General features: G+C 36.8%; 1 protein-coding gene and 1 long non-coding RNA gene across 2 annotated transcripts; one reads left to right on the plus strand and one right to left on the minus strand.

Moving 5' to 3' along the window:
* The first annotated feature begins 1,246 nt into the window (after positions 1-1,246).
* On the plus strand, positions 1,247-2,766 carry LOC147480431 (uncharacterized). The gene is made up of 3 exons (XR_015206791.1): positions 1,247-1,346; positions 1,616-1,712; positions 2,594-2,766. It is a non-coding gene; the product is annotated as an uncharacterized LOC147480431 (long non-coding RNA).
* A 2,950-nt stretch (positions 2,767-5,716) lies between these two features.
* Positions 5,717-7,848, minus strand: LOC147480432 (peroxidase P7-like). Its single transcript, XM_086578282.1, has 4 exons — positions 7,605-7,848; positions 6,758-6,949; positions 6,457-6,622; positions 5,717-6,377 (listed from the first exon to the last, which is right to left on the minus strand). Exons 1-4 carry the CDS (start codon positions 7,812-7,814, stop codon positions 5,983-5,985), a joined length of 963 nt encoding a protein of 320 aa, XP_086434408.1. The 5' UTR covers positions 7,815-7,848; the 3' UTR covers positions 5,717-5,982.
* Positions 7,849-18,659: the final 10,811 nt, after the last annotated feature.

Raw genomic sequence — 18,659 nt, forward strand, 5'->3', positions numbered from 1 at the left:
ACATATGGTGCATTGATAGACGGGTTGTGTTCTAATGGTTGTGTTTCGGAAGGTTTAGAATTGTTGCGTGTTATGGAAAAGAATGGATTAAAAGCCAATGTTGTGATTTACACCACCATCATCAACAATTTGTACCTAGCAGGGAAACTTGATGAGGCAAAGGAAATCTTTTGTAGCTTATATCCCAAAAATTTGCTGCCCGGCACCATAACTTATACCACAATGATCGATGGCTTTTGCAAGAAAATGATGATTAATGAAGCTCAAACTTTGTTTGGGGAGATGGAAGAAAAGGGTGTTGCTCCAAATTATCTCACATTCAGTATCATGATTCAAGGATTACTCAAAGAAAATGATACTCATATGCTGCAAGATACTAAGTACTTAATAGTCTAATATCATAATTCGGCTAAATCCTGGATTGTTCTTTGACTTGGTAAGAGCTGACAAATATCATGTACTTTAAAAAAATATAGAAATGAATAAAAAGAATAGATGAAGAACACACATTTGGAAATCATTACCTGGGTATGTATTCTTATTACTCCAATTTCCTTTTCATCGGTGTTGTAATTTGTATATAAAAATGGTGCTAATCCCCTCTTCCATTTTTCTCTCCATAGATCTCAGGTGATTGAAAGATCTGTAGAAGCCAAAAGGCAACTGAAAGTTAAGTTAGAAAAACCCCTTTAATTTTTTTTTCGTAAAGCTTTAAAAAAAACACTTAATTATAAGCTGGTTTGGTGTTTTATGAAATGTCAGTAGGAAGAGAGTTTGGGCAGTACTTGAATTTGTGATATAGGTGGTCAAAGTGGTTAGCCTTGAGGTCAGTGGCATCCTTACGTCAAGGTTGTACATCCTGATTATGCATTGCTTTTTTGACTTCAAAACAACAATCTTAGTAGTAAGAACCTTTAAAAGCGACTCTTTCTAGGCGTCAAACCATAACATTATACATGATTACTTCTTAATGTACCCCAAATTTATTTTCTTACTTTTGAATTATTTTAGACCTTTTACGTAGTTTTTCCTGTTTTATAACCGCAGGATTTGGGTGTTCCCAGAATGAGGCCTCAAGATGTTTCTGAGTTAGAGAATGAAGACTTCATGCGGTAAAATCTGGTCTTCTTAAAATACTTTAAAAAATGGGCATCTCATTACTTTCCAGGTTTGTCTTATGTGCCATTGCAGCTATTTTGATAACCTTCGATGTTCTTCTCTGACAAATTTGTTTTATTAGTTATATTGGAGCACAAATATTTGAGATTTATGGTCTAGGAAGTGACATTGTTGATCTTGCATTCTGTGGAAGTGTATCCAAGATTGGTGGGCTAAGTCTTGATGAGGTACAAAACACAGGAAAGCTGCTCCTTTCGATATCTTATTTCGTGGCATTGTTTTTGTTTTTGGTCTTTACAAAACAATGAGCTGCTTATTATCAATAGTTCTGTTGGTTTTCTTTAGCATGAGATTAGTCTTTTATCATACTAGATGAATTGTTTGTTGAAATTATAAATGTAAACATGAGAAAAAGTTATTACAACCGTTATGCGAAAAGGTTTGGACAAAAGAAAATTTCCAAAAGAAAATGATTAGAACCCTATCTTTCTTGCAGTTGGCAAGGGAAACCATGTCTTTTTGGGTGAAAGCTTTCTCAGAGGACACAGCAAAAAGACTGGAAAACTTTGGGTTCATCCAATTCAAACCTGGAGGTAGCATTTCAAGTTGTTAAACGTGTTTAGACTTTGGATTTTCTATTGACATCACACTTAAATCAGCATTCGCTAGAGTTTATGATGCATAGTTTTCCCCAATTGAAAATTTCTTGGCGACTTTACTAACTTTATGACATCCATTTTATGTGGAAGTGTAGAGAGAAATCATTATCCAATGCCTGGGCTATCAAATTTATCGAACTAGACCCTTATACTAGATATATATGTAAAATTTAGACAAGTAATTCTCTAGGACACTTTGTTTGGGTTGTACTAGAAACTGATCGAATAGCTACAATTCTTTGATTATCTCAGGTCACTAAGCCACATGTTTTGCCTATCTATCTCAAAGTGGCAGAGCTTTCTAATTTCAACAGTTATAATTGGATAAATATCTTCACTTCCACATAATGAGAATAATGTATCACTAACATTTAATGCTAGGTAAATATCTTCACTTCCTCTTCACTTCCTCATGGTGTGTATCATGGATTACTGATTCATGTTCGGTTCATATTAGAGGTCATTGGATGTAAGATATTATCAGTTGATATTGACACTGCCTATGTGCTGCAGATATTTTGTTTAGTGCCACTAAAAGCTATTGTTTTATGAGTTTGTTGGTCTAATACTAACACACATAACCAGTATATATGAGGTACCCTAATTATAATTGTAAAATCCATCTCAATTAGGATTATTAGGATCTTATTCATGGTTGGCTCTGTGGATGAGTTTTCTGAATTTTGGAGCACCAAACTCTTTTCCTCTTCATGCATATGAGCTGAAAATCTTTGTCGATTTGGGCTGGTTAGAGAATTGAAAGTATAGAGCAATTTGTTTTGTGTTTCTAAACAAGTTATTCCAATGCTACACAGACAAGTCACTTCTCTAACTGGACATCTCCAATGTCTCGCAGATGATCTTGCAAAGGTACAACCAAGTTTTCCTATTTAGACCTGCAAATTTATAATAAAATAATAATTGCATAACCATATGATTCATTTTCGAAAATTTTAGTATTCAGTGGAGATTGTCTGACTAGTTACTTTGTTGAGAAATCCTGCTTGAAGACATACACTTAATAGAAATGGTTTTGGTCAACTTGACATGCATACTTGGAAGAGCAAATTTGCTTTTTTACTTTTTTCTTGGTGTATTGACAAATTTGGTATTGCAAAATTCCATTTTGATAGTCGGCAATCACAACAATGGGTGATCATTGTCTCGCAGTTACTAAGTATTACAGGCCAATATAACAATCTACACGTCTATATTACAGGTAGCTGGCGGAGTTGATATGGTTTCCCAGTTGTGTGTGCTACATATACCTGATCCTTTCTTCTTGATGCCACCACCCCAAAACTCTGGAGGCATTGTTGAACTTTCCACGAGAAGGGTATTGCTCAGCAAACACAAGAATGAAGCGAGGGCTACCATATATAATTTAGATGATAGGAGACTCTCCTCCTTTGAACACAAATTGTAGCGTGAGTGCTTTATCCTCTGGTCTAACGAGGACGGTTGGGTCCTGCTTGCCAGAAGAAAATGCATGTACGTAGTGTTAAAAGATGATTGATAATAAATAAAATTCCGAATTATAAACATTTGAAAAGGAGAGAGGACCAAATATTGAAATAGAAGCTAGCCATGTTCCTGTGTATCACTGGATGGGGTTTCAAAATTTTCTACTTTAGATCGGTGGACACTGATAAAGAAATGACAAAACATTGAAATGGTGGCTATGAGAATCTGATAATTGGATCTACTTTCACTATTTTTACTAAATTGGTTTGGTCATTACTTGCAGATGTTAGTAAGAGAGAGAAAGTGAAGTAAATAATTCAGTGACTTTAGGTGATGACAAGAGACATGAGTACAGTGATCGGACTTCGATTCATCGATGTCAAGCTTTGTATTAGATATCACCGCATGGAACACTATTTTATATCTCACACTCTCTTTTGGAAGACTCTCTTTTTTTTCGACCATAGACTAAGAGTCTTGAGCATTTTATCAATTTTGTTTGTCAGCACCTTCACGTAGGACCATCGAAAACACTGCTTTTGGGGTTTCACCCAAAGAGCTAGCTACTTATTTCCTTTTCAGGCCAACAACAAACGAGATACTGTGAAAAAAACTTTGAGACTTCTGTTTTTTACCCATTAACACACATATAACATTAGCGATCGAAGACTTGGAATGTCTTTCCCTTACCCGACTTGCCTCATGTTGATGCTATACCTATTAGTAGTTGGAGAGGGTGTTTCTGTGGCACCTATCCCATGGAGGACGGTGGGATCACTTTGCTGATGGGAGAGGCAATTGAATTTGACCAGAGCAGAAGCATGTATATCTTCTATCACATTGAGGGTAGAGGATGGTCAGCAGAGGATGCTTTCTGCTGGGAGAGTTATAACTGGGCCTGTTATATACAGGCAGTGGTTGCTCTGGATAACAAATGGCCATATACTTGAGATTTGTAGTATCTTGGATGCGGAAACCCTAGCCCACTACCACATCTGTACACTGCCACTTCAGCGTGGGTGGGGGAGAAGTGAGTATAGCAATTGCTTCGGATATGTACATTTTCCAAGACACTAGGAACAGGCGGGTCCAAAATCTAATTGTTCTCAAAGTCAACATGGATCTCTTAACACAACCAGTTGGAAATGGTTTTTCAAGACTCAACAGGACCCGCCTTCGACTTCTACTTCATCTCTGGCAAGCAAGGGTCAGCACTGGGTATGAGTTTGGATCTCCCACGTGAGATGTTCTTTACCCATGCAGGAAGGACACACCTTCTGTGGTGTGTCCAAGATGGATAGAATGCCACCTACTATGATGAATTCGAGTGTAATTCGAATGGAGCATGTTCTGAGGACATTTATTACATTTTCAATCATCAATGTCACACTTATACCATACCACATTGCTTAATATGATTGATTTTTAAATCTCAATGCATTATTGTACTCATCGTATTGCCAACAAGAAACGCTTACCTTTTGTCCCCTCTTCCACCATCTCCCTCCTTTCCCTATCTATTTTCACATATATTTTTATTTATTGTAAAAATTATTCTACATACATTTAAATAATATATAGAAGTCATGGCTCATGAGCCGATGGACCAAAAAAGGCTACGGAAATATGTTTCACAACTATGCTTCTTGGATGAACTTTTTCTTCTTCTCTTTACTTAGAGTTGGTTTTTCCAATATTTAGATCAATGACTTCATGCGGAAGAAATGGGTTGAGGGAAAGGCAGAGTTTAGATACATGGCTGGGGTTGGTATTGCTCGCCATGGAGAATGGCTATCGTGGACGGATTGTGGGATAGTGTGCTTGAGTTCTCTTCGAGTGTCCCAGGGACATCAACTTGGGTGTTCATATTTCATACTGCGCTTGGCCTTGGTGCGGTTAATAAGGACATTGCTACATAGATTAGAAATGACATCTCTTGGGCAAACACCACCAATAACCACTATGGTATAGATATTTTATGGGTTAATAACATTGGTGATATAAGCTTTCTTCCCCTTTAAAGTTGCTTAGCTAGGTGATTTATATTTTTATAATCACTACGTTATGAACAACTTCTTTTACAAGTCTAGAACTCTATATATATACAATTTCTTTTCATTTGCCTCACCATGTTTGTTAAGATCTTGGATGTAATTATATTTCAGTGGAGGAAAGTCAGTCAATACTCTGCCACCAATGGTAGGTAATGCAGCTAATGGCAGGTAACGCTAGGTAATGCTGTATTGTAGTTGTTAATAGTTTGATAAAAATAAAAACAATTAATCATGAACTATCAATCTAGCAGGCCCGGCCGCAGGCGGGCTAATTGGCTAGTATAATTAAGATATCAGAAGTAAAGAACAGTCAACAGTCAACAGATGCGTCAGAAATGCTGACTCAGCAAAAGCATAACTAACTTTAGTTTTCTCTTATAACAAATCATGTATTAATCATGTTCTGTAACAAACAGTATAAATAGACAACTATTGTAATCATTTTTCAATTCAATGAAATCATTCTCAAGTTTACAGAGAACATCATTTTATTTCCATATTTATTATAATAAATATTTATTATTTTATAATAGCCATATTTATTATAGAGTAAATCTAGGGTGCGCAGGAGAGAGTATTTGAGTGAATCTAGGAGTGAGGATGTATTGCACCAAAAAATACTGCAATCAATGTCTCTCAGGCCCCACTGCAATGCAGTATACTAGTTATAAAGGGAAACTAAATTTTCAGTTGGTTCTCCTGCAATTCCTCCTAATCTCTCCATTGGAACCAGTTAATGGTCTGATGTCTCCCATCTTGATCATGGCTGCGACCAAATCGGCATTAAATATGCTAGGATTGTTGCTGTAAAGTCTTACTAGGGAATCAGTTGATCCACCACTGAATAATTGCTGATCAGAGTGAAGTAGACCTCTTTTGCTAATGAGATTCTTGTAGTACTTGTTATCAAAAGATGTAGGAGTTTGACGGTCTAGTGGTGCTAGGTTGTTGTCTCCTGTGGGTGAAGTCCTTGGACAATTTCTTTGCCTTGTCCTTGCAAAGGTTTCATCAATGTTATTGGTTTCATTGTAAATTCTGTCTCTGAAGCTTGTACACCTTGCTTGTCCTATAGTGTGTGTACCTGTACGAGAGTGAAACCGCTTTTAGTATTTTAAGGTGTGTGTGTCAGTGTGTGCCTGTTTGAGATGTTGCATGTATACCTGATAAGGCTACCAGGTCCCTGACAGAGAGACCTTGAGCCTGGAAATTCGAGATGAGGTTCGTAAGGTTGAAAAATGGTGGAGGAATGCTAGTGTTAGCGGCAAGTTGACTTGCAGTTCTTGCATCCCTTCTCCCAAGCTTTACATTCCAAGTTGGTCCTCCAAGCTGCGTGTCCTTAAAATTGTCAGGATTCAATCAAACTGTTTAAACTACTAGTTTAGTAGCAGGTACGTCATTAAGAAATTAAAGGTTGGTTTGATTTATGCACATGGTACACATAAGATTACACCTAGCACTTACAATAACAACAGAGTCTCGAGCAGCAATGGTTAAGACATCAGCACAAGACACTATCCCAGGGCAAACCCTCTCTACTGCAGACTTTATATTATCAACCACCTCAAATCCCCTAGCCGAGCCATTATTTGGAACTGCATTCTTCTCTCCAATGAAACTTCCTCTGTCGTCAAGTAGTACCGATCCATCACATCCCTATTAGAGAAGAAAAATGAGCCTTGAAAAGACTAGCTAGTTAGCTATGTATAGATTATTAAGTTGATTTTCCACGATACGAATAGGATAACTTGGAGAAAATCATATTTTTTTCATAACAAAATGTCTGCATCGGCAAATATGTCAAGATGAAAGTGATAAGCTCTAGAAAAGTTGTTTAAACTGGCCTATTATATTATCAATTTATTATGGGAACTAAATTTGATTTAAATGATCACAGAATGATAATACGTTTGTTACTTGATATATATTACTTAATTTGCGCAGACCTCATGCTACAGTTCAAACAAAAATGAGTATTCTAATAAGGTCAGGATTTCCATTTTAGAGATAAAGCAAATATCATGATGTTTTGGAAAGCAAATTCGGATGACATCATGTCATGGTAGGTCTAAATTAATGGACAAAGTTGAAAGCAAGCATCAAGTATGCTGAGCTTTGTATGGAGTCTAGTATGAATGTATGACTAACTTAACGTCCATTAATTGCATGCAATAACTAGCTTCTAACGAAGGATTCATTCATTGGATGACACTCAGGGTTGATGTCATTGTTGATAATATAATTTCATCCAGTGGCATGCTCACTGTTGCTTATCTACAATGGTACTGATGTTTTCGTAAGGCGTACGTACATTGACAAAGCAGTCATGAAAGTGCAAGCGAAGAAGGGAAGCACCAATTCGCCGCTCCCTTGCTATAGCACATTTAACAGTTGACCTCACTGCACTAAAAACGTTAGGACAAGAGCAAGAGTAAAAATCGGTTGAGAGTTGAGCATAAGAGCTTCCTAAAAGAAGTAGAGCAAACACTGTGAACAAGTTCATGGAGAAGGGAGAAGACATAGCTTTCAAGGAAATTGTTTTAGTATGAAGTTTGTGTGAGAAGCAAACACAAGGTTATATAGAGCCTAGCTAGAGAACTAATTAACTGTTTGGCATCGCCACTTCACCTAATCCAAAGACCATTTGCATGGCTATTAAAAAGAAGCATTGCACATTTACGTTTTGTTAAAGCCAAATGAAACTATACAAATTAATTAGCATATGAGAAAGAGGTCGACTCTCAAAACAGTAATAATTAATTTAGTAGGTACAGAGGTTTTCAAATGAAAGGGGCTTTTCAGAACTGAACACTTTGAATCTGTGTACAGTTTCTAAAGTGTTGGAGTCGTAATGGGAAAAAAGCCATGACAAATAAAGTTGTAGATGTTGACAAAAGTTTTATCACAAATAAAGTTGTAGATGTTGACAAAAGTTTTATCTAGCGTGGTCAAAAAGTTAGATATCACATTTTGTTTTGTTGTGAATCAATGCGGAAGCAAATGTACACAAACAAGTTGATATCAACCACAAAAATGTGACATTTAATTAAGACAAGTGTTCTAACAATAATCCAAACACAATCCAAAAAATGATATCAAATAGCAAAACATAAACAAGTAAAAAGACGAAATAAAAAACACACACCACAACACAAAGATTTAAGATAGTTCGGCAATATATATACCTATATCCATACAGCAATATTGATGGTTCCACTAGATGAACAAGAAAATTATAAGAGAATTTGTTTTGATTGTACACAACAATCAACTCTCAATCACTTACAAAAAATACTCTATCAATTCTCTCTTTTCTTCTCATCATTAGTTTTGTTTTTGGTCAAAACCCCAATTTCTTTTATATAGTAATCTAAAATTTCGATATAAGACAAAATTCCTAATCATCTTGGCTTATTTTCATAAAACTGGAATTTTACATGTGCACGGGAATGAAACGTGTGCCCTTCACCAAGACATATTATATAATGTGTGCCTCTTGTGAAGAATCAACTTCCAGTACTAATGTACACCCTTCCTAGAGAAACTCTATTGTTAAAAGACTAGGGGGCGTGCCCTTGTATAATCTCAACAGTTTTACCCAATTCACAACACCTGCGCACTTGTGTAATCTCAATAGTTTTACCCAATTCACAACACCTTTGGTATCAATGCAAATTTCATATCACCTTTAGCATCACATGTTTTCCTTCTTATGTACATTTCTCACGACAGTAGTCTCCCTCTTTTTTGTGATTACTTCATAGAGAATTGAAATGATCGAAGAACATCGAACGTAATTTTCATGTGTACAAAATGTATTTATTGAATAGAAATTGTTGCTAGAGTAAATCCATCATTCTAGAAATTAATGAAACAGTCTCCTGATTATGATTTTGTACAGATGGAACCATACAAGTCTTCTTCCTGTCCTTGTAGTCTAGACTAGAATAATACACGATATTAATAGGGAGGTCCATCGTGCTTCATCTTCAATAATCAAATTCACGTGCATATATTAAATGGTGGTTAACTATTCAGAACTTGCAAATCAGGCGTCTATGGATTTATTCAACTGATTATCGGGAAAAAAAAATATGGACTTATTCAACTATCAGATACCCCCAAGCAGGTCTTACTTTGCCATACGAAAATCAATAAAATTAACATATTAGACACAAAAAGTTGACTCTCACGGTCTATTGGTTAGATTTTCTTTTTGGGTTAAGGAGGGTTATCCCACACTAGATGAGCTAATTAGGATTTCTCTCTACTAGATGGGAAATTAGGGTCATTCTCCTCCCTCCCCAATATACACAAAAAATAATACGGTCAATCTAATTTGATTTTTTTTTTTTATATTTGGAAGAGAGTCCTTAATTTTCCATCTAGTAGGGGAAAAATCCTAATTGGCTCATCTAGTTAGGAGTAATACTCGTTAACCTTTTCCTTTTTTTATTAGTTAGTCCCATATATTCTCCAGATTCAACTGCTTATTTAATTTAATGGCTAGCTTGAACTCTTTTAGTTCATCAAATATAATATTGCACCAAGGTCTATGAGACCTTTAGCAGATTGCATTGCACACTGACAACATTATTAAAGCTCACAAGTTTTACAGCAAGACCTACTACCTACTGGCAAATATCACATTCATAGTTCAAATGTGGATGTCTTCTCCGAGAACAATATGAGAATGGAATTATTTTTGTTGAAATTTTCACTAGAGAACCTTTAGACTAGTTTTATCTTGTCCATAGTGTTTGTTAAATTTTTAACTCATGGAAAGGAAAGGAAATAAAATGAGTGGTCCACAATGGAATGGAATGGAAATGAAATAATTTTAAATGGTATGTGTTTAGTAAACTGGGAAAAGAAAAGTAAAAACTTGGTGAAAGGAATAATCATATTTGTTTGCAAAAACTATAGAAAGAAATAATTGTATTGTTGGGTGTACTAGCAGTAAGTCCCTAGCCATCTATTTCCTTTCCTTTCCACAAAATTTTTAGGGGTTAGCTAAGAACACAAAATCTTTTTCATTTCCATGATTTTGTTTCCATATGGAAAAGCTCATTTCCTTTCCATGGGTAAACAAACGCATTAAAAACTATAGAAAAGGTGGACCACTCTTATTTTCCTTTCCTTTTCATAGTGTTTCCATCATAACAAACACACTTGATAATGCGGGATTTGAGTTTTATCTCCCCGGTTAAAAAACCGGTCCATTAAAACTCCTTCAAATTCTAACAACTCACAAAATCTCTTTGTTTTTTAGAAAATAAAAAACTGACAAAAATACCCCCCCTTAAGTCCAGGCTCAAGACAAAATTTGTCCTAAATTCAGATTTGAAATTTCTACAGCCGAGTTGAATGAAAATTACTTAACAATATGGCGAAACAAAACAAGAAAGTCGTAGACTCATCAACACGAAAGAAGGAATCAATATGTAAAAATTAAATTTTCATAGAAAATCAGCATGTAAAAATAAATTTGTAGAGAAAAATTACTTTGTAAAAATAAATTTACATACTAAAATTTCCACGTAAAAACAAATTTACATAGTCATGAGATATGCAGAGAAATCACTATGTAAACATAAATTTGCATACTAAAATGTCCATGTAAAAACAAATTTACATAGTCACTTACTCACACCTACACATAAAAATCATTATGTAAAACTAAATTTGCATACTAAAACGATTATATAAAAACAAATTTACATATTCATGAAATATGTAGAGAAATCACTATGTAAACATAAATTTGCATACTGAAATTTCATGTAAAATCAAATTTACATAGTCACAGACTCACACCCGCACATAAAAATCATTATATAAAACTAAATTTGCATACTAAAACGATTATGTAAAAACAAATTTATATAATCGTGAGATATGCAGAGAAATCACTATGCAAGCATAAAGTTGCATACTGAAAATTTCATGTAAAAACAAATTTATATAGTCACAGACTCACACCCGCACATAAAAATCATTATGTAAAAATAAATTTGCATACTAAAACGATTATGTAAAACCATATTTACATAGTCAATCACGGGATTTGCTAAGAAAACTCAATATGTAAAACTAAATGGTGTTTGTTACTGCCGGACCCCATATTGTGTTGGGCAGACCCAAAAAATAATAATTATTACAAATGTGCCATTGGCCTCAGAAGTTGTTTTGTGTTGGGCACCTCCCAAACCAAAGTGAATTTGACTTGTTGCAACCTTTTCAGCCCTTCTCTTCTATTCTCTTATATTTTCTTCTCTTCCACCATAAAAACCTTAAACCTTTAAACCCTAAAGAAAATTAACACTAACACTAAACAGTAATGGAAGAGCTCAACCCCATTTTAGAACATGAAGATGAAGAAGAAAATGTAATGCATCATGACCCCATTCAAGAAGAAAATGTAGAACAAGTTCCAAGTGACCCTATTCAAGAAGAAAATGTAGAACAAGTTCAAAGTGAAGAAAATAGAGGAATGGATGATGATGCATTTAATAAGAATAAGGTAAATCTAAATTAAACGTAATTATGCATGTAGTAATTATACATGTAGTAATTATTCATGTAGTAATTATACATGTAGTAATTACACATGTAGTAATTATTTATGTAGTAATTATTCATGTGTACAGGGATGTATAGAGAAAATTCGAAGGCTTAAACGACCCAGCTAGGTCGTTTGTATTGCACACCAAACGGTCTGGCCGCACCATTTGGACTGAGTCCCAAACGATGTAGCCATGTCGTTTGGGATTTGGACTTTGAAAAAAAAACTTACCGATGTGGCCACACCGTTTGGGACTCAGTCCAAACGGTGTGGCCATGTCGTTTGGGATTTGAACTTTGAAAAATATGAAGTTCTGTTTTTTGGCCTCTTGACCGGTGTGGCCACACCATTTGGACTAAGTCCCAAACGACATGGCCACACCATTTAGGACTGGTGTGGCCATGTCGTTTGGGATTTGAACTTTGAAAAAATATGAAGTTCTGTTTTTTGGCCTCTTGACCGGTGTGGCCACACCGTTTGGACTAAGTCCCAAACGACTTGGCCACAACGTTTGGGACTCAGTCCAAACAGTGTATCCATGTCGTTTGGGATATGAAGTTCTGTTTTATGATTTGAACATAGAAAAACACAAACAGTGTTTTTCTATGTGGCATTTGGTACATAGCCAAACATCAATTAACAACTGTTCTTCATTTAGGATCCTTCGGCGTGTTTCGAGAACTCTGGAAACTCTAATGACGTGGATGATGTTCAATTGCTTTCAATGGATATAACAGAAATATTTACTACGGAAGAGGTACATAGTAGGCATTGTTTTCACTTGTTTTTATTTTCTAAATGAAATTATATTAGTTTATTGATTGTTGTTTTCTTTCATATCTTTAGGTATGTCATACACATAATGACGTAATTGGTTGGGCAATTTCTCGAGGAAAACAATGTAATGTGGTTGTGGTAATTGGGAAGTCGCAGAATGCTAACGGGAACCGAGTACCAAGGCTGGATTTAGCTTGCGAGAGTTCGAGCGTGTATCGTTCACACAAAAAAGCAGAGAAAGCTAATAAGAGAAATACGAGAACCAAGAAATGTGGATGTCCATTTAAGTTAAGATATATTTTCCAACACGGCACTGTCGATAGTTGGAAAATTATCGTTCTTAATGGTGTTCACAACCATCCATTGGCGAAGACCTTTGAAGGACATGCATTTGCTACTCGACTGATTGTTCCACAATTCGAGTTCTTGTCAGAGATGACTCAAAATAGAGTTAAGCCTAAAGAAGTTTTGAAGTCCATCAGACATAGCTAGGTTTCCTGATAACCTATCTAGCATATATCAAGTCAACAATGCCAGGCCCAAGGTGAGGACATTGGATATGAACGATCGCTTGCAAATGCAGAGATTGCGTGAGTTGTTAGTAGAAAACTATTATTTCGAGGAGGTGAGAGAGGATACGAATACGGATTAGATAACGGGATTATTATGGGCCCATCCGGACGGTGTTAAAATGGCTCGGACTTTTCCAAAAGTTTTCATCATAGACGCAACCTACAAAACCAATAAGTATAGGTGGCCTTTTGTACAGTTTGTGGGGGTGACTTCAACATAGAAGTCTTTCACGGTCTATCAAGTGTTGCTCCAGTCCGAAATAGTGATAGACTATGAGTGGGCTTTGCGTCAGTTTAACGGCTTGCCGGGTAAAGAAAGGCTATCTGTGATCGTGTCTGACAGGGACTTGGTCTTGATGAGTGCCACTGATATTGTGTTTCCTGACGCGCACAAGCATCTCTGTAGATGGCATATCTCTATGTGCGTCCTTCAGAAATGCAATGATTTTTTTCCCACCACAGAACTTGTAGATAAAGGCCAGTTCTCATGGAACAACAGAAGTGAAATCGAAAGCAATCGAGGATATCTTCAACCGTAAATTGCTGCTTTGGAAAAACAAAGATAGGGTTGAGTACTCCAATTTTGTTAGTTATCTGCGAGAGACTTGGTTGCCTTTTACAATGATTGATTCAGATGTTGTTGGACGATCAACATATTCACTTTGGGAGTACAACGACCAATAGAGTCGAAGGGTCTCATCCTCAGGTGAAACGTGTTCTAGGAAACACAAACGGACATGATTTTCTAAGTATGTTTTACTTGATCCACCCGATTTTAGAGATCCAAATTGCCCGAGATTAGAGGTACATTTGAGAAGAGTCCGATTGTAACCCAAACCACCACCGGATTCCTTTATTTCGCGAACTTCGAAACCTGGTCTCAAGAAAATGTTTGGACTTGCTTTATGAAGAACTAGATACCCGTGTAAGTCGTGGCCGCTAAGGACTCGAAGTTCATTTGTGGGTGTTATTTGCACACCATGGATTGCCATGTGCTCACGAAATCATTGAACTTCAAAAGCAAGAACGTTCCATATCTTTGAGTGCTATCGATCCCTTTTGGAAAACTCATGCTTTTTCCAAGTGTGTCGGTGGGTGTTGGTCCCGTAGACCTTCGATGGATATGTTTATGAAAAGGTATGAAATGGCTTCTGAAGAAGAGTAGAGGGTTATGGTTAGGAAACTTATGAAGATTGATGTGCCAGAAAGTACATGGCTAGAACCACCTCATGAGGAGGCGAAAACCAAAGGTCGGCCTAAGGGTAGCTGCAAGAGAAAGCTTCCAACTGAGGATGAGAACTCTTCAAAGCAAGATTCATCTGGTTTTGAACATTCCCAACGTGAGCATGAAGAGTGGGTCTTGTCGCAACAATCGGAATGTACGCCAAATTCCAAGCCTTCTCATAAAACACCCACACCATCGAAATACGCTACTCCAAACCTACTTGCAAAGAAGTCTTCTCCGAAACCACCTTTGCCACAAAAAAAAACCACACCACGGAAGAACACTTCTCAAAAATCACCTTTACCACCTAAAACAACCATACCACGGAATAACTCTTCTCAAAAATCACCTTTACCACCTAAAACAACCACACCATGGAATAACTCTTCTAAAAAATCACCTCAAAAGTTAGACATTGGCATCCTGAGGGGGCCAAAACATTACGGTTTGGATATTCCAAAAGAACTGCACAAATATATTATTAAAGTGGATGACCCCGTGGGTGATGGCAATTGCGGGTATAGAGCAATGTGTATTGCACTGAGAAGAAGTCAGGAAGAGTGGCCGTGGATGAGAAATGAGTTGTTACAAGAACTTAATGACAACCTCCCCTTATACTATACATTGTACACTCACAGTGAGGTTAGTTTTGTGAAACCTACAATTCCTCATGCATGTGGTTGGGCACCCTATAATAAGTGGATGATCATGCCCTTTGTTGGATATTTATTTGCTTCGAGATTTAAAATCATTCTCGTACATTTAGGAAGTATGTATTGCCATCTTATCTTGCCACTGAGAACCCAAGCAAATCCTGAGAGAGTAAAGAAAGTGTTGGGTACCGCTTACGTACAGGGATGTCATTTTATCTATGTTGAACTTGTTGATGATTGTCCGGTTCCAAAACCAATGTGAAGATGGTGTAAAGCTCGACACTTAATTGCAAATAGTTGGGATACTACATTATAAGCAAGACAAGCGCAATTTACGGCATTGAACATTCCCAATTTAGTATTGGAAGACGAGAACACTAATGATGGGTCCGAAATACCAATAATAGATGTTGACTAGGAATAAGTCTATGTAATTAATGTTCATGTGGTTGGAATTGTAATTTGGTTTTTGATATGATACAATTTTCTTAAATTTGATGGTATTCTTTGGTTGAATTTGATGTATGGATGTATGTTTGTTTGATTTGGATGGTTTGGATTTTTGGGATTTGAACTTGGAAAAAATATAAAGTTCTGTTTTTTGGCCTCTTGACCGGTGTGGTCACACCGTTTGGACTAGTCCCAAACAGTGTGGAGGCCAAAAAACAGAACTCTATTTTTTTCCAAGTTCAAATCCCAAACGAGATGGCCACACCATTTGGATTAAGTTCCAAACGACATGGTCACACCGTTTGGGACTTAGGCCAAACGGTGTGGCCATGTCGTTTGGAACTTAATCCAAACGGTGTGGCCACACCAGTCAAGAGGTAAAAAAACAGAACTAAGTTTTTTTCAAGTTCAAGTCCCAAACGACATGGCCACACCGTTTGGGACTAAGTCCAAACGGTGTGGCCACACCGGTCAAGAGGCAAAAAAACATAACTAAGTTTTTTCAAAGTTCAAATCACAAATGACATGACCACACTGTTTGGGACTTAGGCCAAATGACATGGCCACACCGTTTGGACTAAGTCTCCTACGGTGTGGCCATGTCGTTTGGGATTTGAACTTTGAAAAATCCCAAAATTTTGTTTTTTTGCCTCTTGATCGGTGTGGCCACACTGTTTGGACTTAGTCCTAAACGGTGTGGCCATGTCGTTTGGGATTGAAATTTGCCGAACCTCGATTTCTTTTTTTCTTAACTTCCATATTCAACTTCCAACAATTCTAACACTTCCAAATTCCATATTCCAACAATTCTAACACTTTCAAATTCAAAACCAAACACATAAAATGGAATCGCAACATCAAATTCAAGTATTTTGAAATAAAATGGAATCGCATAACATCAAAACCAAATTCACATAACATCAAATAATATTTTGAAATAACATACGACAAAAACAAGTATTTGGGTACAGATATCACAACGTCACTCTTTACAACAAAAGCAGTCTAAACTAGAACTCCAGAGTTGAGATCAATGCTCAAGCTACTTCTTCACATATGCTCCTTCACGATATCATCCACAAATGAACTTGCACCGGGTCAAATTGTATGCCTCCATGAACTCATTCCGTGCATCGTTTGGAATCGCAGTCCCACCCAATTGCAGGCCTTGATTGAGCAAGCGAGAAACTTCATCGACCATGGGGTGTTGTAAAATACCAAAACAAAAAACTACATTAGTATATACATTTATAAAATACCAAAACAAAAAAAAAAAAACTAATGTTGTAAGGTATTAACTCACCAGATTATGATATGAAAGACTCTGTAGGGAGTAGTGATTCGAATGATCAGGGTTTATCATTCGAATATGACTATTGTTTTCGTACCAACTCATGTATCTACTAACACACTCCCATGGATAAGACGGAATGGGTCCTCGATGTTCAAGTTGTATTAAGTGATTCTGCCATTTACTCCAATAGGAAGCCGCAATATTAAATTTCACATCATACCCGCATCCGGAAGTAGTTCGCGTCGAGGTCTTTGGTCTTGGAGGATCTGAGGGTACAAACTGCATATGACCCAACTAACGCACAACCTTCGAAACATTATACTGCTCTACATTATCAAGAAAGCATATAAATCCCTCGAAAAATGCTATTTCATCCAGCGGCCGTGTAGCTCGGACTTTAGCATAAGGATACCATTCAACCTGTCAAATAGCATATGATCGAGGAAATTAATCATTAACCACATACTAATAATATCAATTAATAAATAAAACTATTTACATACAAAAATGTTTACATCAGTACAAGTCATATTATCAATCTTTGCTCGAGTATGCTTCAATGCAGCTGTTGTGCTAGCATAAAAAGACTGAGTAACTGAGTACCTATGAGCTCGCGACATGCTCAACTGATAGTCCTCGTTTGGGAATGGCCTGAACACCGGGAAGTACTCATAAATCCATGCCTAGATTAATATAGACACTCAGTTAATATTGTAATAGATAGATAAAATTGACATTGAAAAGAAAAACAAAAAAACTAATACTTGTAGGAGAGTGAAATAGCCTGAAACACCCTTCACCTTGGCACTTGTGGGAGTCCCAAGACCCCTGTACAAGTAAGCCAAGAAGGTCGCACCCCACACGCCAGTAGTCTCTGATCTCGGCAAATTTCATAAGCAGTCTCAGATAACAAACGGGAACTACAATTCCAGACGTGTCGGTGAAGGCAGTACATCCAAAGAAAAATAATAGATAAGCTCTCACAGCAAATTGCAACTCTTTTTAGGTTGATGCCTTCTTCACAACAAACATTTTCATCCCATAAATCTTCATCCGTTACCTTCCCAGCAAATTACTTCATCAAGAAATCCATCCTAACTTTAGAAGTGAACTTATTAGATTTCATCTCCGCATCTATCTTGTCCATAGGTATGCCAAGACCTTTGTGGAGGATTCTTTTTGTCTGTTCCAGGGTCAAATCAGTGTCCCTAGTCACTGCTTTGTCTCTGATCGGAACTCCTAGAGAGTTGGGAAACATCGTCCAACGTGATTGTCATCTCGCCCCACGGCATATGAAACGTGTTGGTCTCTGGATGCCACCTCTCCACAAACGCAGAGACCAACACAGGGTCCTGATGCCTATATACACCTAAGACCAGAGCACATAAGTCGGTCCTTTGAAGCTCCACATGAAAATTAGAATAGTCTGAACACTCTCCGACGATAATGCACAACTTCTAATACTGACAAGCAAATGCACAACTTCTAATACTAACAAGCAAATGCACAACTTCTAATACTAAGACATTCAACTTGTAAGTGTTTATTAACTTTGGAGTTCACTAACTAAAGTCTAAAACATGCATATCCATAGCACATTTAACTAATTCAAATTGAAAACAATCAGAACATATAGTAAGCTCAGGGACTTTAGAAAACTCAATATCAGGACCTCTAGTAGGTTTCAAAGCAAGACTAGTAGCACGTTTAGGTATACCATAAACAAAATCAGCATCATAAAACGAAACATCAAAACTAATAGATTGTGGTCCATATGGTCTACTATCAGTATGACTTCTAAATGATTCTTCCCAATTATCATCACCTTCT

The sequence above is a fragment of the Coptis chinensis genome, chromosome 8, assembly GCF_015680905.1.
Source record: "Coptis chinensis isolate HL-2020 chromosome 8, ASM1568090v1, whole genome shotgun sequence".
In the NCBI taxonomy this organism is placed as follows: Eukaryota; Viridiplantae; Streptophyta; class Magnoliopsida; order Ranunculales; family Ranunculaceae; genus Coptis; species Coptis chinensis.

Coding starts and splice junctions, on each gene's coding strand:
- LOC147480432 (XM_086578282.1), bottom strand. CDS start 7,814: ATGTCTTCTCCCTTCTCCATGAACTTGTTCACAGTGTTTGCTCTACTT. Junction 6,623..6,757: donor CTCGAGACTCTGTTGTTATT/GTAAGTGCTAGG, acceptor AAGGACACGCAG/CTTGGAGGACCAACTTGGAA. Junction 6,378..6,456: donor GGACCTGGTAGCCTTATCAG/GTATACATGCAA, acceptor ACTCTCGTACAG/GTACACACACTATAGGACAA.